General features: G+C 38.1%; 1 protein-coding gene and 1 pseudogene across 3 annotated transcripts; both read left to right on the top strand.

The window, feature by feature from the left end:
* Window positions 1-376: 376 nt before the first annotated feature.
* Window positions 377-26,907, top strand: LOC114276106 (DNA repair protein recA homolog 3, mitochondrial). 2 transcript variants are annotated; one of them, XM_028217852.2, is made up of 8 exons: window positions 377-534; window positions 1,343-1,400; window positions 3,495-3,712; window positions 4,503-4,590; window positions 20,817-20,989; window positions 21,342-21,488; window positions 23,393-23,527; window positions 26,109-26,907. In XM_028217852.2, the coding sequence occupies exons 1-8, from the start codon at window positions 478-480 to the stop codon at window positions 26,499-26,501; spliced, it is 1,269 nt and encodes a 422-aa protein (XP_028073653.2). In that variant the 5' UTR covers window positions 377-477; the 3' UTR covers window positions 26,502-26,907. The 2 variants fall into 2 exon arrangements, with proteins under 2 accessions (XP_028073653.2, XP_028073652.2); XM_028217851.2 differs by having other exon boundaries at window positions 3,459-3,712.
* Window positions 13,002-14,413, top strand: LOC145790656 (mitochondrial dicarboxylate/tricarboxylate transporter DTC pseudogene; annotated as a pseudogene). Its single transcript, XR_014329555.1, has one exon. The product of XR_014329555.1 is annotated as a mitochondrial dicarboxylate/tricarboxylate transporter DTC pseudogene (transcript).
* Window positions 26,908-27,748: the final 841 nt, after the last annotated feature.

The following is a 27,748-nucleotide window of genomic DNA, read 5'->3' as shown; positions in this document are numbered from 1 at the left end:
AACGTATGATAAATCCTACAAACGCAACAAAACCATCCAATCAGATTAAAAACAAGCTCTACCCTTTAAATTATTTTTACTTAATAAATCAGAAACATAAACACTTTAATTAAAATAAGTTATAATCACCGAACAAAAAGCCTATCATCTTTCCTCTTTTCTTTTTCAACAATGATTGAGATCTCTATTTGGAGACCCCACAATCTCTTTTAAATCTCAACCATTAATCATGTGGTCTCATGCATGACTAGGTCCACATGTGATTGAGATTCAAAAAAAAATTGTCCAAACATTTTTCTTTTTTAAACGTTAGAAAAGGCGTGTACTTTTAAAAAAAAAGAAAAGAAAAGAAAAAAAAAAAAATTTTTGACGAGGAGGGAAAAACATTTTGAGACATATAAACCCTAAGTTTGCAAATTATGTTGGAGTTGAAACTTCTGGGGTGTGGAGTGTGGGAAGCATTTGAACCTAGTCTCAATGGCGAGGCTTCTTCGGAATGCTTCCTTCCTGAAATGCTCTCTATTCGCTCCGCAGGTAAAATCGTTCTTGCCACCTCGTCGCATTTTCATGGTTTTAGTTTTTCTCAAGTACTGCTTTTTTGCAATTTGATTTGAACACTAGTTTTGTTTTGCTTTTGAAATCTACAATACAATCGATGCTGTTTTTTGCATTTGAAAGCCAAGTATCTACTTCCAAAAACGCAAAACGAAACTTTGAATTGGTTATTTAAGCTCTTGTTTTTTGAACTTTGATGTTAAAAATCGATACTTTAAGCTAATTTTGTTAAGTTTTTGATGTAATGATCATTCTGGGGATTATTATCTAGTTACTTGTTTGGTATTTGTATTGAAGTTTGCTGTTTCATAGCTATGATTCAGTAGGATAAAAGGGGTACATCAGTGAAACAACTAAATTTGGAATGTGATTTTTTTGACTTTTATTTTTCGTATAGTGCATTGGATTTGTAAAGTTAGTGTATTCAACTTTCTCGTGAGTGATCCTTGCAATGGTGCTTGGTGCTTACCCTTAGGGCCTTTTTGTCTGTGTACTCTATGAATTTGTTTTCTGTTTTTGTTATGAGGTGAAATCGCATTTGTTCTTGCTACTTCTAAGATGAAACTAATTTGTAGTCGAAGAAAAAACCATAAACTTACACCAAAAGGGTACAAGTTTTTTGATAGAGGGAAGGGAACCAAAATATGAAATTCAGCTAAAATTGCATATTTGTGACTCCTAAAGTTTGTTATGAACTTTAATCATGATGACAGAACAGAACATACTATGGATAGTATTTCTCATTTATGACTCAGTTTTGAACTTTAAATTTTCTTGTGGTTTGCAGGCTTGTAGAAAAGAATTATTAGTAACATCTTCAAAGATATGCAATTTTTCTACTAGAGGTATTGAAAGGTTTCAGAACGGCTTTTGCTTGCTGCAATGTATTAGCTTTTCTTAACTTACTCAACTGGATCATGCTATGAATTATGTTGTCAAGTCTTGAAGTTTACCACTGACTCTCTAGCCATTCTGTCCTTTTAAGGCTTATTTAAAAAAGCACCTCTAGTTTTTGGGTCTATGTAGGTATAAGTGTAGATAGAGACATCTAACCAACTATTCATAAAAGAGAAATTAATTACAGAAATCAGTGCCGTTGGTGAGCCCTAAACAACGAAAGGACTTGTGCAATGAGCAAAATGTATGGTTTCAGATGTTGATGCATTTTTGGTGATGGTAGATCCCTTTTACTAGTAAGGCTCGTAAAGCAAAATGTACGGTAACAGGTGGATCGCAATGCGTACTGCCCCAAACTACCCTGTCCTGTGCCTGCCTTTAATCTGTGATCCTTAAATATATACTTTTTCTATGTCTACTCATTGATTATAGCTGCACATGACAAATGCATTCTTTCTGATTTTTCTAAGGTTATATTGCTTTTATATTGTAATCTAATTAATAAAACCTAAAATTTTATGATGCTTAAATTTGGTATCATTTATATAACATTTTTTTATCTTGTCCTTGCTCTTGTTGCGGTCCAATTTTTTTTTGGGCATTTCAACCATCACATTGATTTTTTTTTTATTTTTTATTTATTTATTTATTTTATTTTTTATTTTTTTTTGCGTTTATGGTTTTTATGTTTGTTGCAATCCAAAAATTTTGTGGTGCTGTTCAATGTCTAACCTAAATTTATTTGCAGGTAAAATATTATTAGGCAAGGAAAAAGAGACGCTGTGAACAAAATAATTAAGTCAAATTAAATATATCATCATTTAGGGAACTAATGAAATTGATGGTATGACAATTTCACAACAAATTCTTTGGAGATGTTAATATGTCACTTCAAGTTTATGTAAGAAAGTATATGAAGGCCAATGGTGAATGTTCAGTTTCCTTCAGCAGTTCCTTTTCGATGGACGATTTTCTTGGTTGTTGCCATCTGAATTGTGCTTGCTGATGCTGTTACTGTGGGAGTCATGTCAAAATTAAGGACTAACAAATAATATAGAATATTTTATGAGCATTATGGTACAGGCTTTAAAAATGATTGTCTAGAACTTTCTTACATAATGAGTTGTTAAGCTTTGTAGGGGAGGTATGAGTGCTGATAACCTGACAGTTAGTTATTGCCCTGGGGCACTCAAATAAGAATAACTAGGTCCTGAAAGTCCGCTGCCCACATGAAGTGGTTGTGTGGGTTTGATTGTATTAATTCTGTACTTCTGTACCTGTATTAGGGAGTTAAAGACTTTGATCATGTGTTATGTGTTAGCTCACTTCTGGTAGCCTTTTATTTGATGCTAATAGTGCTGCTGCATTGTATAGACTGGGTGATGCGGAACGTGATATGGAGAGTTAATTTATTTTTAATTTTATATTTATGTTTATTTACTTTTTATTGATAGTTTAATTAGGATCTCAGTATATTTCGTTTACTTATTTTATTAGAGATTAGGTTTTCAAATAATGTTATGGTTTAGTTTCCTATTTTTTAGTTAGGGTTTCCTATGTTGCCTATATATGGCTTTATGTAATAGTTTTAGGTTAGCTTTGAATTATTGATATTGAAATAAGGCTGTAGCCCTTTTAGTGTGTTAGGGCTTGTTATCCTTCTTTCGATATTCTTAATCTTCTCCATATTTTTTATCTTCTCTTTTGGATCAGTTTTTCATAATTTCTAGTGTTGGGATCGATTAGTTTGTTGAATGGATTTCTTGATAGCCATTCGGCATCACTGGGTGCACCAAGTGATTTTGGTTAATTCATTACAGTAAAATGTCCTGAAAGTCCACTTATTCTCTGTTTTACACATTGAATCCTTTTGCTTATTCAGTGATTATGTAGAATACCTTGTTTCATAGGACTATGCGTTGTCTGGAGTGTGACTAGAAACAAGGAAGCAATATGTTATGTTCTCCCTTGAAATCTTGTAACCCTGATTTAGCTTGTGCTAATAGGAGAGATACCAAATCTCGTCTTATGCTTGTTTGAAGGTAAAAGGAGATCTAAAGCAGATGGAAGTGACTCTAATGAAGAGAATTTGTCTAAAAAAGATCTGGCCCTACAACAAGCAGTGGATCAGATCACTACCTCATTTGGAAAGGGATCTGTCATGTGGTTGGGTCGGTCTCTCTCTCCTAAACAGGTTCCAGTGGTGTCTACAGGATCTTTTTCTCTGGATATTGCCCTGGGGATTGGTGGACTTCCAAAGGTAAATCTTTAAGTAGTTGGAATTTATGTGATTATTTATTTTCCATGCTGCAAAAATTTCATATAACTAATATTTAGAGAGAGTTTGTTGTATCCTGCAACTGTTTTCTATTTTCTAGTAATGCACTGTATCAAACAGCACTAGCATAATTTATATTAAAATAACCACTCACTCAGCTTGTGCAAATGCACACATTTAATGTCATAAGGAATTTTGAAATTTAGTTTTGTTCATAAATTGTGAATTGTAAAATGCCAAATGTGATTGTTGAATAGAATTAGGATGATTTTACCACTTTGCTTCCTTTACCTTTCTGGGGACCATAAGATCTGTGACTGTTCTTGTATCGTTATTCATAGTTTTTAGAATTTTGTTACTGACTGGTAAAGGTCTATATCTTGAACAATTTTCATTGGAAAATTTACTCATTTCCAGTTTGTCAACTCTATATCTTCACTTGTAATTAATTTTGATTTTCAGACTGAATAACACATTACATGCCATATGTACATATATTCATGCTTGAAATGCAATATTTGTATGCATCCTGTACATAAATACGTCTACATGTTTATGTCTGTATGGCTGTGTAGTCAAATCTGATATATGTATATCTCTGGATATGGGGTTGGGGGAAGAGAGAATTTTGTCTGCATGTTTTTATTTATCAAAAAAAAAAAAAAAAAATCTGATTTATGTATCTCTGGATAGGAGGTTGGGGGAAGAGAGAATTTTGTTCTCATTTATCCTTGATTTTTGGCTGCTTGGTGCCTTTATTGGATTTCTTCAGGGACGTGTTGTGGAGATATATGGTCCAGAAGCTTCTGGGAAAACAACCCTTGCTCTGCATATAATTTCTGAAGCACAGAAACAAGGAGGTTACTCTTTAAAGATTTCTATATTTAAATTTTGTTTTTCTAACAATCTGTCTCCAGAGCATCCTTCTTAACGAACAAAAGTTAACTGATTTTGCAGGGTTGGTTAGGGACTATAAGTTCATTTATTCATTTTGTCACGGCCAAACCCTGCCCCTAAAAGGTCGGGCATGACCTATGCAGAAATAGACACTTAACCTGATATATATATATATATATAACATAGGGGCCTGAACGGAAGCGTTATCATCAAAAGATAACAAAAAAAAAGTATGACACCCATTGAGCGATTACTTTTATGCCAGGATCACAGATACCACATAAAATTTGTAGATATAAAGGATACACATGAGAACTAGATATATATACATATACATATACAAAACCAGCCCCAAGATTGGGCGCAGAACAAAACATTATATACATTTCCTCCTAAGCCAAAAACAAGAGTATACGCCATAGTTTAGCGAAACACCACAAAAATGAACGGCTTCAATTAAAGGACTGGCTATGCTTAGGCTGACAAAAGCGTGACAACGACAGGGCTAGGACCGACCTCCGGTTTGGTTACCTACAGGAACAGACATAACATAGAGTGAGCCAGGCTCAGTGAATAATAGTATTAAAAGGCTTCGATACATCATTAACATTGTAACACATATAAAAGGGTAAGTAATGCGGAAATCATGTAGTGAGTCTGAATCTGTACACATTTACCGAACAACTTTATCAGTTCACAATCTCATCGATTGGCCCTTGGCCCGAGGGGTTCACATGTTCACAATTAGCCCTGGGCTTCATAATTTCATAACTTAGAATCATAGTTTCACAATTTGGCCCTCGGCCCCTTAATTTCGTATTTCACAAGTTGGCTCTCGGCCTCATAGGTTCACATTTCACAAGTTGGCTCTCGGCCACATAAATTCATTTTCACAGGTTCTTTCGGTGTTTCCATAGTTTCACATTGTCCGAATTCTATAACTTCACAAGTTCTTTTGGTATTTTCACAACTTCACAATGTTTCTTAACTTCATAACTTTACATTTCTTTCCAAGTAGCATATATGTTAAAGATAACGTTAATAACAATAACACTTAGCATGATTTAGGTGCATCTAGTACTATTACTCACTGTGTTGCGGCGGGGCACTTGATCCTCTTGAAGCGTGTCCTACACATGCACAACACATAAATTAGTTCTCCTCTTTCTTGTTAAATCACTTCTTAATTCATTTTACTTCGACTAAATTAACGAACATCATAACAACATCAATTGCAGGTTTCAACCACGTTAGAGGAGCCAACACGCAAAACAGAGCAACCCGTGTTTCCCGGCCTGGGCCGCACGTGCGGCAAAGTCTCCCGCACGTGCGGCAGTGATGCCCCGCACGTGCCTTTTTAGCAGTGTTGAACACCAAAATTTGCCATTTTTCCCCGCACGTGCGGCCATGACTCCCGCACGTGCGGCTGGGGTTCCCTCACGTGCGGCCTTGACCCCCGCACGTGCAGCGATTCAGCACAATAGTCCGATAAAGCCTCAAAATTTCTTCCAGATCTTCTGTCCTTGTTCTCACCATAACCTTCATAACATTCAAGTATATCCAATAACATAATTCAAATTGTTAACATTAGTAAGGTACACTAAACGTTGCCATCGATCTTTCATACATTTTAGGATGTCATGCATGATGCCTAAGTCTTTTCTAGACATCCTACGGCTCAATGGATTCGTGTGTGAGATAGCAGCTCGTGCTCTGATACCACTGTCACGGCCCAACCCTGCCCCTAAAAGGTCGGGCATGACCTATGCAGAAATAGACACTTAACCTGATATATATATATAACATAGGGGCCTGAACAGAAGCGTTATCATCAAAAGATAACAAAAAAAAAGCATGACACCCATTGAGCGATTACTTTCATGCCAGGATCACAGATACCACATAAAATTTGTAGATATAAAGGATACACATGAGAACTATATATATATACATATACATATACAAAACCAGCCCCAAGATTGGGCGCAGAACAAAACATTATATACATTTTCTCCTAAGCCAAAAACAAGAGTATACGCCATAGTTTAGCGAAACATCACAAAAATGAACGGCTTCAATTAAAGGACTGGCTATGCTTAGGCTGACAAAAGCGTGACAATGATAGGGCTAGGACCGACCTCCGGTTTGGTTACCTACAGGAACAGACATAACATAGAGTGAGCCAGGCTCAATGAATAATAGTATTAAAATGCTTCGATACATCATTAACATTGTAACACATATAAAAGGGTAAGTAATGCGGAAATCATGTAGTGAGTCTGAATCTGTACACATTTACCGAACAACTTTATCGGTTCACAATCTCATCGATTGGCCCTTGGCCCGAGGGGTTCACATGTTCACAATTAGCCCTTGGCTTCATAATTTCATAACTTAGAATCATAGTTTGCTGGAAATTGTGTTCATGTATATAATATGATAGTGGTGTTGGTGGTAGATAGTGGCATGTATAGAATATGATAGTGGTGTTGGTGGTAGATAGTGGCATGTATAGAATATGATAGTAGTGTTGGTGGTAGATAGTGGCATGTATATAATATGATAGTGGTAATATATAATATGTAAGTGGCATATAATGGGTTATGATGATGTTTGTAATATCTCCTATATAAGGAGTGTCATTTGGTCTTGTAAGATAAGAAGTTTTGAATATAACAGAAATATATTCCTTCTTCCTCATATTTTCAGAGTTCTTCTTCTTCATATTTTCTAAGTTGGTATCAGAGTAACAAAAAACACAGCAGCCCTAAAACCGTCATAGCCATGTCGGAAGTCACGTCCGAAACCGCTTCAACCCCTGTCGCTGCCATTCCGGTGAAAACGTCCAACTCTCACTCTGTCCAAATCACCACCATCCGCCTAAATGGTGATAATTTTCTCCGCTGGTCACAATCTGTCCGGATGTATATCCGTGGGCAAGGAAAGATCGGTTACATCACTGGTGACAAGAAGGCTCCTGCTGTTAATGATCCGCTGTTCGACAGTTGGGACACTGAAAACTCCATGGTTATGACATGGTTGGTCAATTCCATGGAGGAGGATATAAGCTCTAATTACATGTGCTATACTACTGCACAAGAATTGTGGGATAATGTTAGTCAGATGTATTCTGACCTAGGAAATCAATCTCAAGTTTTCGAATTAACTTTGAAGTTGGGAGAGATTCGTCAAGGAGATGATTCCGTCACCAAATATTTCAATTCGTTGAAAAAGTTGTGGCAGGATCTTGACATCTTCAACACATACGAATGGAAATCGGTTGACGACTGCAACCACCACAAGAAAACTGTGGAAGACAGCCGTATTTACAAGTTTCTTGCCGGCCTCAACATTGAGTTCGATGAAGTGCGAGGAAGAATTATTGGCAGACCTCCTCTCCCATCCATTGGCGAAGTATTTGCCGAAGTCAGAAGGGAAGAGAGCCGAAGGAGCGTCATGCTTAAGAAAAAAGGTAATGGTGAATCAATTGAAATTTCTGCTTTAATTAGCGATGCTGCGGCCAACAAGGCTGCAAATTACCAGCGCAGGTTTGATGATAAGCCACGGGTCTGGTGTGATTTTTGCAACAAGCCTCGCCATACACGCGAAACGTGTTGGAAGATCCATGGCAAACCTGTCAATTGGAAAAGCAGCAAACAAGGAGAGAAGAATCGTGGCTTTCCTATCGCTAATGAAGCCGATTCAGGTCCCTTCAACAAAGAGCAGATTGATCAACTCTTAAAGCTGATAAAATCCAACTCCTCAACCGGTACTCCTAGTGTTTTGTTGGCACAAACAGGTAGAAATCCTAAAGCCTTCTCTTGCCTAAACTTCTCTCCGTGGATCATAGATTCCGGTGCCTCCCGATCACATGACTAGTTTTTCCCATTTATTTAGTACCTATTTCCCTTGTTCTGGTCATGACAAAATCAGAATAGCCGATGGTAGTTTTTCACCTATTGCAGGAAAATGATTTATTAAACTAACTGAGAAAATTAATCTCAATGCTGTTCTTCACGTCCCCAACTTAGCCTGTAACCTTTTGTCTGTCAGTAAACTATCTAAGGATTCTAATTGTCGTGTTACATTTTTTGAATCCCATTGTGAATTTCAGGACCAAAACTCGGGGATGATGATTGGGCGTGCTAGGATGCTTGAAGGTCTTTACTATTTTGATGAAGTACCTGTTAGTAATAAAAAAGCTTAGAGCTTTAATAGTACTAGTTCAATCTCTGTTCGAGAAAAAATAATGCTATGGCACTATAGGCTAGGACATCCTAGTTTTCTTTATCTGAAACATTTATTTCCAGAATTATTTAAAGGGATTGATTGTTCTTCTTTTCATTGTGAAAGTTGCATTTTTGCAAAATTTCATCGCTCTACTTATTTGCCAAAACCTTACCAGGCTTCAAAACCTTTTTATTTGATTCATAGTGATGTTTGGGGCCCTTCTAAAATCACTACTCTTTCTGGTAAAAGATGGTTTGTTACATTTATTGATGACCATACCCGCTTATGTTGGATTTATTTGATGAATAAAAAATCTGACGTGAAAAATTTATTCACAAATTTTTACAATATGATTGAAAACCAATTTCAAACCAAAATTGGTATTTTACATTCTGATAATGGAACAGAATATTTCAATGAGCAGTTGGGTGAGTTTTTGGAAAAAAATGGGATTTTTCATCAATCTACATGTTGGGATACCCCTCAACAAAATGGCATTGCAGAACGAAAAAATAAACATCTACTTGAAGTAGCACGTGCTATAATGTTTTACATGCATGTTCCTAAATATTTATGGGGTGAAGCAATTTTAACAGCCTCTTATTTGATAAACAGGATGCCTACAAAGGTGTTAACATACAAAACACCTTTTGATTGTCTCAAAACTTTTTTTCCTGACACGAGGTTGTTTTCTGATTTACCCGCCAAAGTTTTTGGATGTACTGCCTATGTTCATGTTCCCAGTCAATTTCGTTTAAAACTTGACCCCCGTGCTATAAAATGTGTTTTTTTGGGTTATTCCTCAAACAAAAAGGGGTATAAGTGCTTCGATCCTCAAAACAAGAAATTTCATGTGAGTATGGATGTGTCATTTGTGGAAACAAAATCCTATTTCCCCAACACTTCTCTTCAGGGGGAGACAAGTGGAGTAGAAGACCGTTTTTGGGATATTTCTATCCCGCTCCCCAATGTCATTTATCCTACACAAAAACCTCATCTGTCTGATAATGATCACTTAGGAGAACCAAGTTCTATGGTGCCTAGTCAAGAAGATTCTTGTTTAGGGGGAGAAGTACTACAAAATGATCTAAATCCTGAGCTTCAGGTTTATACTAGGAAGCGATTTCATCTGAGGAATAATGACCCGAATGTCCATCCTAATGACCCGAATGTCCACCCGAGTTCTGGCATCAAAATTTTAGGTAATCCTATTCCTTCTATTTCCGACCTTGATGTACCTATAGCAATTAGGAAAGGTGTCCGAAATTGCATTAAACATCCTATTGCAAATTACCTCTCCTATCAAAGACTGTCTAAAAACCATAGAGCTTTCACATCTAGGATTTCACACTTGTTTGTTCCAAGGAATATACAGGAAGCATTGGATGATCCGAATTGGAAATTAGCAGTCATGGAGAAGATGAATGCTTTAAGGAGAAGTGGTACTTGGGAGATAGTTGATCTATCCAAAGACAAGAAAACAGTTGGGTGTAAATGGGTGTTTACGATAAAATGTAACGCAGATGGAAGCGTTGAGAGATACAAGGCGAGACTGGTGGCTAAAGGCTTCACTCAAACTTATGGGATCGACTATCAGGAGACGTTTGCTCCTGTTGCTAAAATAAATTCCATCAGAGTACTGTTATCTCTTGCAGTAAATTCAGATTGGCCTCTACATCAACTTGACATTAAAAATGCATTTCTCAATGGTGATCTTGAAGAGGAGGTGTTCATGAGCCTACCGCCGGGATTTGAGCAGAGACTTGGAAGTGACAGAGTATGCAGATTGAACAAGTCATTATACGGATTCAAACAATCACCAAGAGCGTGGTTTGAACGCTTTGGGAAGGCAGTTATCAGTTGTGGCTTCTCGCAGAGTCAAGCAGATAACACAATATTTTATAAACATTCAAAAAACAGTAAAATTGCAATTTTGATTGTTTATGTTGATGACATCATTTTAACTGGTAATGATGAAGCAGAGTTAGCAGCCCTCAAAGAGAAACTCGCAAAAGAATTTCACATTAAGGATCTGGGAGCCCTCAAGTATTTCCTCGGAATGGAATTTGCAAGATCCAAGGAAGGTATATTCGTTAATCAGAGAAAATATGTTCTTGATCTCCTTGGAGAAACAGGTATGCTTGGTTGTAAGATGGCGGAGACTCCGATCGAGCCTAACTTGAAGTTACAAGCTGCTAAGGCTGAAGAAGTCAAAGAGAGAGAACAATATCAGCGACTTATAGGGAAATTGATTTACTTGTCTCATATGCGGCCTGATATTGCCTTTGCAGTCAGCATGGTAAGTCAGTTCATGCACTCACCAGGGGCAGAGCACTTTGAGGCCGTTTATAAGATCTTAAGATATTTGAAAGGAACTCCAGGGAGAGGCTTACTGTTCAAGAAACATGGACATCTTCAAGTTGAAGTATACACAGATGCAGACTGGGCAGGAAGTGTTACAGACAGGAGATCAACATCCGGATACTGCTCCTTTGTAGGTGGGAACCTAGTTACATGGCGGAGTAAAAAACAGAATGTGGTAGCTAGAAGTAGTGCAGAAGCAGAGTTCAGAGCTGTTGCCCATGGAATCTGTGAAGTAATGTGGATTAAAAGAATTCTTGAAGAATTAAAGCTTTCTCACCCGACACCTATGAAGGTCTATTGTGACAACAAACCAGCTATATCTATAGCTCATAATCCAGTTCTACATGATCGCACAAAACATATAGAAGTGGATAAACATTTCATCAAGGAGAAAATCAATGCTGGCATAATCTGTATGACTTACCTTCCAACAGGTGAACAATTAGCTGATGTGCTAACGAAGGGACTACACAAGAAGCAATTTGATAAGCTGACTAGCAAGCTGGCTATGAAAGATATCTTCAAACCAGCTTGAGGGGGAGTGCTGGAAATTGTGTTCATGCATAGAATATGATAGTGGTGTTGGTGGTAGATAGTGGCATGTATAGAATATGATAGTGGTGTTGGTGGTAGATAGTGACATGTATATAATATGATAGTGGTAGATAGTGGTAATATATAATATGTAAGTGGCATATAATGGGTTATGATGATGTTTGTAATATCTCCTATATAAGGAGTGTCATTTGGTCTTGTAAGATAAGAAGTTTTGAATATAACAGAAATATATTCTTTCTTCCTCATATTTTCAGAGTTATTCTTCTTCATATTTTCTAAGTTAGTTTCACAATTTGGCCCTCGGCCCCTTAATTTCGTATTTCACAAGTTGGCTCTCGGCCTCATAGGTTCACATTTCACAAGTTGGCTCTCGGCCACATAAATTCATTTTCACAGGTTCTTTCGGTGTTTCCATAGTTTCACATTGTTTGAATTTTATAACTTCACAAGTTCTTTTGGTAGTTTCACAACTTCACAATGTTTCTTAACTTCATAACTTTACATTTCTTTCCAAGTAGCATATATGTTAAAGATAACGTTAATAACAATAACACTTAGCATGATTTAGGTGCATCTAGTACTATTACTCACTGTGTTGCGGCGGGGCACTTGATCCTCTTGAAGCGTGTCCTACACATGCACAACACATAAATTAGTTCTTCTCTTTCTTGTTAAATCACTTCTTAATTCATTTTACTTTGACTAAATTAACGAACATCATAATAACATCAATTGCAGGTTTCGACCACGTTAGAGGAGCCAACACGCAAAACAGAGCAACCCGTGTTTCCCGGCCTGGGCCGCACGTGCGGCAAAGTCTCCCGCACGTGCGGCAGTGATGCCCCGCACGTGCCTTTTTAGCAGTGTTGAACACCAAAATTTGCCATTTTTCCCCGCACGTGCGGCCATGACTCCCGCACGTGCGGCTGGGGTTCTCGCACGTGCGGCCATGACTCCCGCACGTGCGGCTGGGGTTCCTGCACGTGCGGCCTTGACCCCCGCACGTGCGGCGATTCAGCACAAAAGTCTAAAAATTTCCTCAAAATTTCATCCTTTGTAAGTATGTTTAAAGCCTCAAAATTTAACCATAAATTGATAGTTTAAAGTCCCAAATTCATGTGATTAAAGATCAATTATAAGTTAGATCATTACTCTTAAGTTCATAACTCACAGACATAAACTTATTCATACATACTGTTAAAATCCACCTACTCTCCACCTACTTCACCCACTTAAACCTACTCCACTAAACCTAACCCACTACACCACTACCACCTCACCTACTCCACTAAACCTAACCCACTACACCACTACCACCTCCACTTCACCTACTCCTTACCTACTACACACTCACCCTCTTCTATATATAGGAATCATGAATCATTGTAATAGATATGAATATATATCAATCAATAATACATCTATTTCTTACATGGTATTAGAGCAGGTTTAGAACCTAATATTTTTTCCCTTCACCGGCGGGCGGCAACCTCACCTTAGCCGTCCGCCGGACCTTCACCTAGTCTGCAAAAATTCTCTCTTGTTTTTGACGAAGGCTCTCTCTCTTCTCTCTGTCTGCTTTTTTGTTTGTTCAATTTTGGGGGCTAACTATTAGCAAAAAGAAAGAAGAAATGGGAGAGACGAAGCCAAAAGCCAGTGGTGTTTGGCCCACCGTGAAGCCTTTCGTCAATGGCGGAGCCTCTGGAATGCTCGCTACCTGTGTCATCCAACCTATCGACATGATCAAGGTCAGAATTCAATTAGGTCAGGGATCAGCCACTGATGTGACAAAGAACATGTTCAAGAATGAGGGTATTGGTGCCTTTTACAAGGGGCTGACTGCTGGGCTGCTTAGACAAGCTACATATACAACTGCCCGACTTGGATCATTTAGGATTCTGACAAATAAAGCAATTGAGGCCAATGATGGGAAGCCCCTACCTTTATATCAGAAGGCTTTGTGTGGCTTAACTGCTGGAGCAATTGGAGCATCAGTTGGTAGTCCAGCAGATTTAGCACTCATTCGTATGCAGGCAGATGCTACCTTACCTCTCGCACAGCGCCGGAACTACACGAATGCATTCCATGCCCTTTATCGTATTGTTGCAGATGAAGGAGTTTTGGCACTCTGGAAAGGTGCAGGCCCTACTGTAGTGAGAGCAATGGCACTGAATATGGGAATGCTTGCCTCATATGACCAGAGTGTGGAGTTCTTCAAGGATTCTGTGGGTTTTGGTGAGGCTGCTACAATATTAGGGGCGAGTAGTGTTTCAGGATTCTTTGCTGCAGCCTGCAGTTTACCATTTGATTATGTGAAAACCCAGATACAGAAGATGCAACCTGATGCTGAAGGCAAATTCCCATACACTGGTTTTTTAATATAAACAAGAGACCCACACACTCACACATGCACCTCTGGTTTTTTAATCTTTCAACCTTTTCCTTTTTTTTATTTTTTATTCTTCAACTTACGTGGCATGTCTCTTCATGTTTTTTATTTTCTTTTATCATCATCACATTACACTCATCATTTCTCCCACATTTCTTTTAATATTTCCCATCATTTCTTTTAAACTTTTCTTCTGCCAACCTGTTCCCCATTGATTTTATAATTTCATTTATTTTATCACATATCTATTTTAAAAAAAAAAAAAAAAAATCATAAACCAAAACACACCGCACATCGTTTTATTCATGACAGGGAATTAACCCCCATCACATTTCTACAAAAAAAAAAAAAAAAAAAAAAAAAAAAACAACAACAACAGCTTTGTTTTCTTTTCTGCAGCGGCCACACATCGACCTCACTTCTTCTCTACTCTGCCGCCGGTCTTTTCTTTTTGCCTCCGTCCTGGGCGGCCCTTGACGGTGCTGCCTCCGTGTTTCCCACTCCACTGGGCATGATCACTCCTCCCTGCTCCTCCACTACAGAATATGGCGGACCTCCAAAACGGAACATCACGGTGGCCTTCCGCTTCAGCTCCTTATTTTCCGCCTTTAGCACACTTATCTCTGCTCGCGCATCCTTATACATGTGTTGGAGCAGAGCCAGCTGGGAGTTTAACTGCTGCACCTCATTTGCCCTACTCTGCAGCCAGTTCGACAAGTTTGTAACCGCAGTCATGGTTTCCACACATGACTTCAATGTATACTGATTGGCTTCCACATCCGACTGCACTGCCATTCTTTGCTCCACAGACCGCATCGGAAAGTTCAACGGAGCAAACTCCGGGGCGCTTGGTTGAGGTTCTAGTGCCACCGCACCAGTTCTCTCTCTTGTTGACTCGTTGAGGTCGGGAAAGAGGGTGAGCAGACCGCGGGACGACGAAGCCATTTTCTGGGCAACAGCGTGTTACAAAATATTACCGAGTTTCTCTCTCCGACAACGAAGAGTTTGTTTTTCAGAGTTTTTTCTCAGTTTCTTGTCTCAGCCTCTGCCTCGGCCTCCGCCTCCGTCTTGGTTAAATAGCCGGGGCAGCCACGCGTATCGCGCGCCACTTGACGCCAGACGACAAACGGGCGCGCCAGCCAAGGCACTCACGTGCCTCGCCATCATATCTGGCACACCTTTTTATGGATTGGGCACGTCTTTTGATGGCACGCCTTTTTATGGATTGGGCACGCCTTTTGATGGCACGCCTTTTTATGGATTGGGCACACCTTTTGAGGGTGCGACTTTTTAAGGGTCCGACAAGACTCTGTAAACTGTACCGACATTGATTCCGGTTAGCTCCTTTATGGGTCCGACAAGACTCTGTAAACTGTCCCGACATTGATTCCGGTTAGCTCCTTCATGGGTCCGACAAGACTCTGTAAACTGTCCCGACATTGATTCCGGTTAGCTCCTTTATGGGTCCGACAAGACTCTGTAAACTGTCCCGACATTGATTCCGGTTAGTTTCTACAAGGGTCCGACAAGACTCTGTAAACTGTCCCGACATTGATTCCGGTTAGTTTCTACAAGGGTCCAGCAAGACTCTGTAAACTGTCACAACATTGTCTGCTACAACGGTCCGACATGACCCCATAAACTGTCTTCTACATCGGTCTGACACCGCCATCCAGTGTCCTCTACACCGTTATGACAACACCATACAGTGTCCTCTACATGGTTATGAAACCCCCATACAGTGTCCTCTACAACGTTATGACACCACCATCCAGTGTCTTCACCAATGGTCTGACACGACCATACAGTGTCTCTTATCCTCTTTTATTTTTATGTATTTTCTTGTTTTGTTACTCTCTCCAAACTCAAGTCGGTTAGTTCCTATCCCACTTGAGTTTGCGGGGGGCTGTTAAAATCCACCTACTCTCCACCTACTTCACCCACTTAAACCTACTCCACTAAACCTAACCCACTACACCACTACCACCTCACCTACTCCACTAAACCTAACCCACTACAACACTACCACCTCCACTTCACCTACTCCTTACCTACTACACACTCACCCTCTTCTATATATAGGAATCATGAATCATTGTAATAGATATGAATATATATCAATCAATAATACATCTATGAGGTTCTAACATAAACATATATGCACAAAACCATGTCATATAATTGCATCCAAGCAAAAGAATTGGAGGAAGGAGTGTAGCTTCTTATAGCTACTTCAAATTCAATCAAAACATTCACACATATGGTTATCTTGCCAATTTCCTCCTTACACACACATAGCACCACAATCTCAACCCTTAAGTAACATGATTATGAGAACAAAATAGACATCCACATACCTTACACTTCAATTTGCAAATCTCTAACCTTCTTGATGCTCCACTCTCTCAATTCTTCTCTCCCTTAGTCTTTTTCCTTAGAAGCTATTTTGATTTTAAAAGGCTTTTTGATCAAATGACCCAAGAGCTCATATATATATATATATATTATAAAGGAGGAATAAGACAAAATCCAATCGTTTAATCATTCCCAAATCAAATTTCTGCAAATATGCTTATTATTACCTAAAAATTATGCCGTTTCCAAATACGAAGTCTGTTTCAGATTATCAAGTCTCTAAGACTCTCAATTTCTGATTTACCCATTCTAGGTGTGACAGATACTCTCATTGCCCAACAGATACATGTTAAATTCATGACATCTATGTACTTAAATTTAATTCCTCCTGAAATTTCACATTAAGTATTTGAAGGCTCAGAATAATAGACTAAAATATAGCACACAATCACATACGAGGGTCGGGTTATTACACATTTATTTGGTTAATTGATTTTGCATGGTTGGTTAGGGACTAGGTTCATTTATTCATTTATTTTTGTTGCATTGTTGCATTCCAAGTGTATGTTATGAGTGAGTAACTTCTAAGTCATGAATCAAGTTCAATGTAGTCATCTGTGTACGTCAATTTATTTATTTTTATTGTTGTTCTTTTCTTTTTCTTTTTTGCAATGTAACCTGTTTGACTAAAATAATAAAAAGTAGGGAAAAAAAACCACTGCCAAATTAGTATGTTAGTCAGATGACCAAAATTTTCTTGCAATGCATTATGTTGCTTAGTAGAAAGAGGAGGCTAAAAAAATAAAGAAAAGTAAAAAGATTGAACACGTTGGTATTTCATGTCCTGCCTAATAAATCATCATTGTTGTGTAAGGTGAAGAAGCTTTTCATATTTTAGAAAGCAATGATATATTATAGTGTTACCAGAATACACTAATAATCTAGCGAATTACATTTTGGAATGCATGTTCTGAAATATGGTACACTTTCATTAAAAAATGGTAAATTTAGAGATCTAAAGTGATTCCAATATATTTTCTTTTGTTAAAAATGATGTATTATTGATTGAGATATTGATGTGTTTATTACAATTCCAAGGATTCCTATTATATAGGAGTGTGTGTGGGAGTAGGTGGAGAGTAGGTGAAGTGGAGGTGGTAGTGGTGTAGTGGGTTAGGTTTAGTGGAGTAGGTGAGGTGGTAGTGGAGGTAGGTTTATGGTAGTGGAGGTAGGTTTATGGTAAATTCTAACAGCCCCCCGCAAACTCAAGGAGGATAGAAACTAACCAACTTGAGTTTGAAGAGAGGAACAAAACAAGAAAATACATAAAAAAATGATAGGAGACACTGTATGGTCGTGTCAGACCGTTGGTGAAGACACTGTATGGTGGTGTCATAACGTGGTAGAGGACACTGGATGGTGGTGTCATAACATTGTAGAGGACACTGTATGGTGGTGCCAGACCGATGTAGAAGACAGTTTATGGGGTCATGTCGGACCGTTGTAGCAGACAATGCTGTGACAGTTGTTGTGACAGTTTACGGAGTCTTGTTGGACCCTTGTAGAAACTAACCGGAATCAAAGTCGGGACAGTTTACAGAGTCTTGTCGGACCCATAAAAAAGCTAACCGGTATCAAATGTCGGGACAGTTTATAGAGTCTTGTCGGACCCTTGTAAAAGTTGCACCCTCAAAAGGTGTGCCCAATTTTTCAAAAGGCGTGCCATCAAAAGGCGTGCCCACTTTATCAAACGATGTGTCATGAAAAGGCGTGCCAGTTTGTCGGGCGTCAAGAGGCGCGCGATGCGCGTGGCTGCCTCGGCTATAAGACAGAGGCTGAGGTTGAGGCAAAAACACCTGTGAGAGATATTCTGAGAGAGATTTCTGAGAGAGATTCTGTATAACACTCTGTTGCCCAGAAAATGGCTTCGTCTTCGTCTTCGTCTTCCCGTGGACTGCTCACCCTCTTTCCCGACCTCAACGAGTCAACAAGAGAGAGAACTGGTGCGGTGGCACTGGAACCTCAACCAAGCGCCCCGGAGTTTGCTCCGTTGAACTTTCCGATGCGGTCGGTGGAGCAAAGAATGGCAGTGCAGTCGGATGTGGAGGCCAATCAGTATACTCTGAAGGCATGTGTGGAAAGCATGACGGCGGTCACAAACTTGTCGAACCGGCTGCAGAGTAGGACAAATGAGGTGCAGCATTTAAACTCCTAGCTGGCTCTGCTCCAACGCATGTATAAGGATGCGCGAGCAGAGATAAGCGTGCTAAGGGCAGAAAACAAGGAGCTGAAGCGGAAGGCCACCGTGATGTTCCGATTTGGAGGGCCGCCATATACTGCAGTGGAGGAGCAGGGAGTAGTGATCGTGCCCAGTGGAGTGGGAAACACGGAGGCAACACCGGCAAGGACCGCCCAAGACGGAGGCAAGAAGAAAAGACCGGCGGTAGAGTAGAGAAGAAAAATCCCGCTGTGGGTGTGAGTGGTTTGTTTGTGGGATTGTTTGTTTGTTTGTTTGTTTTTTTTTTTTTTTTTTTTTTGGTTGTAAAATGGTGATCGGGGTGAGCCCCGACATGAATAAAATGAAATGAGTTTGGGGTGTGCAGTTCATCTTCTTCTGCTGGCTTTTTTTTTTTTTTTTTTTTTTTTTTAATAATAATAATAAGAATATATATGTATAGATAGAAAAGAAAAGAAAAGAGAAAAAAAGAAAAGAAATTGAATTCAATGTATATACACGTATATGTTTATATATTAAAATATAGATAGAATATATAATGACGAGGGTTTGAGTGGAAAAAATGATAAATTATTATAAGAGATAGTGGGTGGTTCATGTGAGTGGTCTTGTGAGTGATAAGAAAAAGAGAAAAGAAAAGAAAAGAAAAGAAAGTGGAAGAGAGTGTGATATTAATGATGAAAAGGGCAAACCAACCCATGTGCGTTGCAGAGAGAGAAGAGAGAGATTCTTCTTGTTCTTGTTATTTTTTTTATTTTATTATTAAGCAGGTACATCTGATGGCAATCCAGGTCAATGGTGGGACTATTGCTCAGAAAGTGGATTATGCTTATGGCTTCTTTGAGAAACAAGTTCCTGTGGATGCTTACAAGCTTGGAAAGTCTGGGCAGGAGTCCCACACTGCTGTCACCGAGTTCGACAGGACTGAGAAGGACATTACTCCCATGGGTGGCTTCCTTCGCAATCGCCAGCGGTGATTTTCTCGACTGGATCGAAGAACAACGACAATGTTTTCTTGGGGATTTTTTGATACGAGGATCGGAAGTTAGATTTCGGCGATGTATGCCGACTGGTCTCCGCGGAGGGGGACGGTGAGTAGTAGGCCGGCGAGTAGAGAACCAACGCCGGAAAGTCTAACGGCGGTGACAGCAAGGCAAGTAGCGCGGTGGCGCCGATCGGCAAGGTAAGGAAGAAGGCCAACAGGGTACGAAACAGATGAATGAAATGAGATGTTTTGGGAGGTGTGAATCAGGTTTGTTTGAGATTTGATTATGTAACAGGTTAGGGGACCGGCGGGCGGTGAAGGCAAGGTTGCCGCCCGCCGGAAGGTGAAGCTCACCAAGAGCTAACCTATAGCTCTGATACCATGTTAAAAATGATGTATTATTGATTGAGATATTGATGTGTTTATTACAATTCCAAGGATTCCTATTATATAGGAGTGTGTGTGGGAGTAGGTGAAGTGGAGGTGGTAGTGGTGTAGTGGGTTAGGTTTAGTGGAGTAGGTGAGGTGGTAGTGGAGGTAGGTTTATGGTAGTGGAGGTAGGTTTATGGTAAATTCTAACATCTTTTATCAAATATAATGAACTAAAATTTGAGAGTGAAGTTTTCACATGACAAAACGTCAAAAATGGGTCACAATGTGTGTTGCTACATGATTAATTTGAAAAAAGAAACACATTTTATTGGATGTTTAATTGTGAAGAAAATTATTTTATACTAGAAGTACTTTAAATTCTTATAGTGTAAACTATGTAAGTCTACCCTTATCGTATCACAATATAAAGCATGTGGTGTACCATGTTCCCGTTCTTGTTCCACGTACTAGAACGATCCATGTTTCAAGTAACATAGATATATTATCCATTTCATTCACAGATTTCTGGTTCATGATATATAATTATGGAGCATAATTGGAAGCATATGTAAGCTTTAATTTTGACTATCATTCATAAATTTATTTTCTATTTTTCATCTTTTTGAGGAAATGTCTCCTACGTGGTCGATTTTAACACCAGCTTCTCCTGGTTGATTACAATTTTTTATCTTGGGTGCAGGTTACTGTGTTTTTGTTGATGCTGAGCATGCTCTTGATCCAGCACTTGCTGAGGCTGTTGGTGTAAAAACTGAGAATTTGCTTCTATCACAACCAGATTGTGGTGAACAAGCTCTCAGTCTTGTGGATACCCTAATACGGAGTGGCTCAGTTGATGTTGTAGTTGTGGACAGTGTAAGTCGAGTGTTTCATAGATCAAGATTCTTTGCACTGTGATTTAGAAAGTATGATTGTGATTGGGAGTTAGTTGCAAGACATACTTGATGACTTTCTTACAAAATCTCCAACCACTCCTTCCTCATCCCCATCTGCTTTAATGTGGCCATCATCTGAGAAGTTGTTTTAGAAAGGAATCCTTCTTGTGTTTTGCTGCACTGCTGGACATATGTAGCTTTGGCACACAAATGTGATGGTTTAAACTCACATGGACCAAATGGTTCATGTTGTCTAACATGAGTCAAATTTTTTAAAGTGAATACCTGGTCTATTTTGGATCTTCTTATGAATTTTGTGTTTTGACTGACAGGCTGCTGCCCTTGTGCCCAAAGGCGAACTTGATGGTGAGATGGGTGATGCACACATGGCAATGCAAGCTAGATTGATGAGCCAGGCCCTCCGCAAATTGTGCCACTCTTTATCTTTATCAAAGACAATTTTGATATTTATAAATCAGGTATCGGGCTAAAAATTTTATTTCTGTTTTATAATATTTTGATTAGCATCAAAAGAAATTTTTTTAATGCAAAGAGAAGGTACAAGAAGATGGGGGGACAAGGAGTCCACCAATGAGGAAACACAAAAAAAGAAGTAAAGTGCACAAATATAAAAAATGGCACCTACAATTGGCACACCGCCCTCCAATCCCTAGAAATATAAAAAAAGTGGAATCCCCTTAAAAGGAGGAGAAACTGAAGCCTGAAAAGCAGAACTTTGTTCTATTTTTGTCACATGTTAATAGCAAACTAAATTTTTCATGGCTTTTGCTGCACTCAACCTTTGTTATTTACTTGCTTCTTAACTAATCCCCAAAAAGTTTTGGACCTTCTGAGCCAACTTACTGTCACAGGGTGCTGTCCAGGTCCTGTCAAAAGAGTTATGGGAATTTCATGGGGTTTTCTATCACAAGCTGCTGAATCTCTCTTGGAGTTAATACTATAGGCTGATTTGCGTGTTTTTATTGCCATCATTTATACCATTTTTTAGCCTTTAAAAATTCATGCTATTTGTATTTTGACTTATAACAAATGACACTGTTAAAAGACAAAGTACACCCAATTTAGTCCCCATAGGATGGGAGTTTGGGAGGGGTAGATTAGGTACAAACCTAACATTTGGCACATTATTTGCAAAAAGTGGCTGGCCTCGGGTTTGAACCCACTACCTCAAGAAATGACAAAGTTGATACTTCTAATTTATTTTTCAAAATTTATTGGCATTTGTAAGTCTCCACCTTAGCCTGTCCATGCTAAGACAGCATTGCTAGGAACATTTACTCTTTCTTCTTTGAGACCTTGGGTAACTTTCTCCTACCTTGACATTTTGTCCATTGAAATGTTTCCCAACCAACAAAAATATATATGCCTGGTCCCTGATGTTATGGAAATATCGCAATTTAATATGATTTTTTCTTCTTTTTTTCTTTTGTTGGCTTTATGAAAAAATGAAAAATTGTGGGATATTTTACTTGCACCATGAAGGCAATGAATGAACAACTAGAAGCTGATTGATTGAGGGTAAAAGAATACTAAGAAAGAAGACTAGGCAACCACACGCAGGTTCTTAGTCACTCACAAGTCACGCCCACCAAGGAAAGATGTATACACATCATTCCTGGGAAATGGCTGGCCGAGTAGATTTGGTAATCTTGGTTGCCAAGAAAGACCCAAAGCCTTGGATCTTCTTTAGACCCACTAAACTCATTAAATTTAAACCAAACTAAATTATAAGCCTACATGGAAAAGCACAGCATGGGAGCCCACTCTACAGCCCACAACCTAAGTTACTGAAATTCCCCTAATGACTGGATATTTAGCCTAAATCTAGCAAATGAACTTTATTAAGCCCACATAGCTACTAAACTTCATCAAAAAAAAAAATAAAATAAATAAATAAATAAATAAAGGTTCTAAAACTGCATCATATAGTTTCAACATAAGCTCTCTTGCAGCCAAACCAAAAATATTTCCCAACTTAAAATTTCTTCTTGTTTTGGCCTCTTTCAATCTGCATCAGTTTAAAGTTATAAAATTTACTTAATTAATTGAAATGATAGTATATTTTGTGTGATATAAGTGAAATTATTAAGTTATGATCCAAATGGTTGAGCTCAACTCAACTAGCATGTGTCTCAATTACTTGGATCCATTTCCTCCAGTTGATTTTGTTAGAAGTCATATCCAAAATTTTGAGCTATAAAACATAAATAGCTATTTAAAGTATATTTATCTGCTGATATGATTTTAAGAACTATGTTTTATTTGTGTCTAATGAAGTAGTTCGGTTGTTAGTCAATTCCATTGGAACATGTAAGCATTTATTTCATGACCAAACTTCCTAATCTATTCTATTTTTATTTAGGTGAGGTCAAAGCTATCCACCTTTGGTGGATTTGGTGGGCCCACTGAAGTTACTTGTGGTGGCAATGCATTAAAATTTTATGCTTCTGTACGCCTAAACATTAGGAGAACAGGGCTTGTCAAGAAGGGAGAAGAGGTATTAATTTTCATTGATCTATTAATTGTGTGTGCATGTATTTATCAAAAAAAAAAAAGTGTTTGCATGTAATATCCAACAAATGGTACCTGGAATAAATTTTTGGGTGCTCCAAATGTTCTTGGCTAACAAGGAACCCCTTTTTATTTTGGTGGGGATTTGAAGACCACTGTAAATGTTCTTGGCTAACAAGGAGCCACTTTATTTTGCTTTTAGATTCTCCTTCCTTTCCTATTAGGTGAATGCGTAGTGCGAAACGTTTTACTCATGAGATGAGGCGGCATAAGTCTTGAGGCATTGAGATGTAAGGATTTTATATTTTGAATTTTTATATTCAGTAAATAAATAAAATATTTTAAAATAGCAAATATATACATGTATAAAGGTGTAAATACTTGTATTCAAGGTGTCAAATATTTCACTACAGAGAAGGAAACTTGCCCTCATAGGGAAATCAAGATTCTTGGTTTTAGTTATCAAGTTTTTCATTTGAGTTTTAACTTTATTTTTTCTTGATTGTTCATTTAGGCCTAGTTTGGGAAGACTAAATAAGTGCACTTTTTGACTTTTTTTGTATTATGTGTAGAAAAAGTAGAGAGGAGATGTTGATTGATGTGACCAAAAAAAGATAAAAAGATGAAATAAGTGCACTTTTTTCTTTGTAGCCAAACTTGGCCTTACTTCATTTTTTCTACAGATTATAGTTGCAAAAAGAGGTTATTCTTTTAATGTTTAAACCATCCACTAGACGAAGTCTAACAACATCCCCAAGACGAGCTCTTCATATGTGTATTCCTCATATGCTCATGTGCAGAAGGCACACAAGGTGCACTGCTCAGACTATGATGCACAAGCCTTTGGGGTGTATTGTCTATAAATAAAAGCCTTGATGTGTTTCGGCCTAGCCTCACCTCAAGCCAAGCCTTAGAAAACTTTGCCTATTAGGACTCAAGACATGCCCTGTGGTTTGCTCTACATTTTCACGATGTAATAGTCTTGAAGTTAGGTCTTGGGTATTGAAGGACAATAACAAGGAAGATGACCGCTAGCCATTTCAAAACAACTATTAACATTTTGTTTGGATTCAACTATTTTTTCTTTCTTCACTCCCTTATTTATTTATTTTTACGTGGAAATGACTTGTCCATGTCCCTCAAACTTGAAGCATGTTCTTAAGCACATCAATTGGACATATGCATATGTTCTTGTGTTGGAGACAACGTTTTAAATAACGATGGCAGTTACTGTAACGGTAGTCGTAACGCTGATGCGGTTACTAGGTGTAACGGCCGTAGTGTAACGGTGGAGGCAATTGGAGTCGTGAATTTTTTAATTCTTTGCACAACTTTAGGAAAACATACCGATACACATGTTTTTATTTCAAAATCACATTTAGTGAGGTTCAAAATGATTTTTAGTATTTTTGTTTAGTTTTAAAACATGATCCAATATATATACTAATTTTTATATTAGTTTTAAGTTCCTCTGGATAATTTTCCTATTGTTGAATTTATTTAATTTTCTTTACTTTACTAATTATAATTATGGATAACTTTTCGATTTGTTAAGAATAAAAATGAATAATAGTCTGATAAACAGAATTTCAAAATACAAAATGTCAATCTAATAATGTAAAAGTACATAACATGAAATTTAAATTTTGTTGAATAAATTTAACATATGAAAAATAGATATAAGTTCATATTCAAATATATTAGGTAAAAAAGTAATGAAATCTTGTAGAACTTGAAGATTGGACATTCAAAACATTTATAGATAAGATTTTTACTTAAGTTCTATGTAACTAGAAAATAAAATGACAAAATAGCAATATATACAAAATTTATGAGAAAAAAAAAGCATAACAGTCATAATGGTGCTGTAGCGGCAATGTAACGGCCACTATGGCCTTTATGTAACGGTAGCGGCCGTTACAGTCGTGAATTTCTGTCACACCGCTATAGCGGCAGTAACGGGTAGCGGTAGCCACTGCAACCGTATGTAACTGTTACATAACGGCATTACGTAATGGTTGCTGCTGCTTTTTAAAACCTTGGTTGGAGACAACAAAAGACGATGCATATTTGGTTTGCAAGGGTATTAAAAGCAAAAAGTCTTTCAAACTGAAATATTGTTCTAGAAGCCCTTGATTGGGGCATCTGTGCACTCACTCTGTTGGTGATCTTAGATTTTAGTGTAGTGTTAAAATTTGTTGGGCAGCCCCTTATTGTTTTCTGGTCTTATAGGCCTTTATGCTTTTTCCATCCTTAGGTCAGCTTGCATCACAAAACGGGCCTCTCAGTTAGGAATACCTGGCAATGCCTATTTTCCCTTTTTTTTGTTGTTTAATAACTTTTTCTCCGTTGATGCTACTAAAAGTAGATGTTCAAAAACCCTTGTCAGTCTCAATGTCCTTACCATGCAGCCATTATATGTTTAAACTATATCAGGATTTTTTATTTTTTTTATTTTTCTAGTGGTTCTTTATTTTTATGAGAGCCACTTGAGAAAAGAGGTCCGAGACTCAGATTGATACCTGATTGTGGTTGCACTCATTTGGGATATAATTTTTGTTTTGCAGACTATTGGGAGTCAAGTTCTTGTAAAGATTGTGAAGAACAAGCATGCACCTCCTTTTAAAACTGCACAATTTGAGCTTGAGTTTGGAAAAGGTATTTGTCTTGAGTCAGAAATTGTAGAGTTAGGATACAAACACAAGTTCATAACAAAAATTGGAGGTGCATATTACAGTATGAATGGTCAGAGCTTTCGTGGCAAGGATGCTATCAAACAATACCTTGCTGAGAACACTAACGCTAGAGAGGAACTTATGAAAAAACTCAGGGAGAAGCTGCTTGACTCTGAGGCGGACAAGGAAAAAGAGTTTGGAATGGAGGCTGTGAATGGAGACAGCACAGAGGAGATTATTTCACCTCATTTGACTGATGAAATATTATCTGCTGTTGAGGCATGAGAGTGCAAATGACCTTAAATGGGCAAACTCTCCACAAGCCTATCAGAAGCTTGATCTAAATACCATTTGCGATCTGCAGTTGCATTCCTGATCAGGTGGTGATATTGGGACAGCATTCAATCCATGATATCTGGCCCTCCATGCCTACCCCTGGCATAATTTTCCTAAACAAAGGTCTTTTAACATTATTGTTGTCATTACACATACTTTGCGTCATTGTAGTACACGGAAGTTTTGGGTTCAGACAGAACAATTTATGAAGTGCAAGTTCCTCGTTCTTTTTCTTGTAATCATCCACTTAGCTAATTATAAATTGTTCAGCTGCATTTTGTATTCTGGTGAATTGGCCTATGTATTTTTGTAGTGTGAATTCATGAGGGAAATGAACAAGACATGTTTTTTCCCATATGTGCTCTTTTTTGTTCAAAAAATATAACGCTTTGTTTGTTTCTGCGAAAAATATTTTCACATGGAAAACATTTTCTATAAAAATCAATTTTCAGAAAGTGTTTTCCATAGAAAGTGTTCTTCTATGTTTGGTTGTGGCCTAGAAACTTATGTGCTAGTTGTTGTATTAGTAGTAGCGGTGTGGAGGAGGTGGTGATAGTTGGGTGGCAGTGGCGAGGTGGTGGTGGTGGTGGTGTTAAGACTGTCCAAAAATGTTTTCCACCTTTGAAAAGTGGAAAACATTTTCCTCCGAATTGAGCTTGATTTCTGTTGACTTTCGTTTTTTGTCGTACCAAATGCCAGAAAATGTTTTTTTGCCCAAACGGAATAATAGACTAACATGTATATTCAGCAGCAATCTGTTCGGAAAATGTTTGTAGTTATGGCTGATCAGCTACCAGACAAGGATGATCATGGAAGCAAATGCTTGCTAGACTAGATGTTTTCATGGGTGACTGCTGCAGAGGAGCTTTGTTTTAGGAGAAAATGAAGTTACTACTAGTGAATCGAATGATCTCCTGGCAACTTCACTGGCAAGATCTATGGTCACAAAGAATGGCATTGGCAAAAGTTGGGCTCATTACAACTATGATGATAATGGAAAGAGCATGGTTACCGATACTAGCCTCCTCATACAGAAAAGAGGTGAGAGCATTCTTATAAAAAGGCTCAGATAATAATGAAAACACTATCTTGACAACTCTGATTCTTTACTAGGGCATGAAACTTGTAGGAAGATTGTAGCTTTTCTTGCTATGGTTAATTCTCGGCAGCAACATCAGCAACAGAAAAATTTGGTA

This window comes from Camellia sinensis, chromosome 5 (assembly GCF_055761805.1).
Source record: "Camellia sinensis isolate YWXY chromosome 5, ASM5576180v1, whole genome shotgun sequence".
Classification (NCBI taxonomy): Eukaryota; Viridiplantae; Streptophyta; class Magnoliopsida; order Ericales; family Theaceae; genus Camellia; species Camellia sinensis.
This window is presented reverse-complemented; position numbering and strand designations above follow the sequence as displayed.

Coding starts and splice junctions, on each gene's coding strand:
- LOC114276106 (XM_028217851.2), top strand. CDS start 478: ATGGCGAGGCTTCTTCGGAATGCTTCCTTCCTGAAATGCTCTCTATTC. Junction 20,990..21,341: donor ATGTTGTAGTTGTGGACAGT/GTAAGTCGAGTG, acceptor TTTGACTGACAG/GCTGCTGCCCTTGTGCCCAA. Junction 23,528..26,108: donor TTGTCAAGAAGGGAGAAGAG/GTATTAATTTTC, acceptor TTTGTTTTGCAG/ACTATTGGGAGTCAAGTTCT.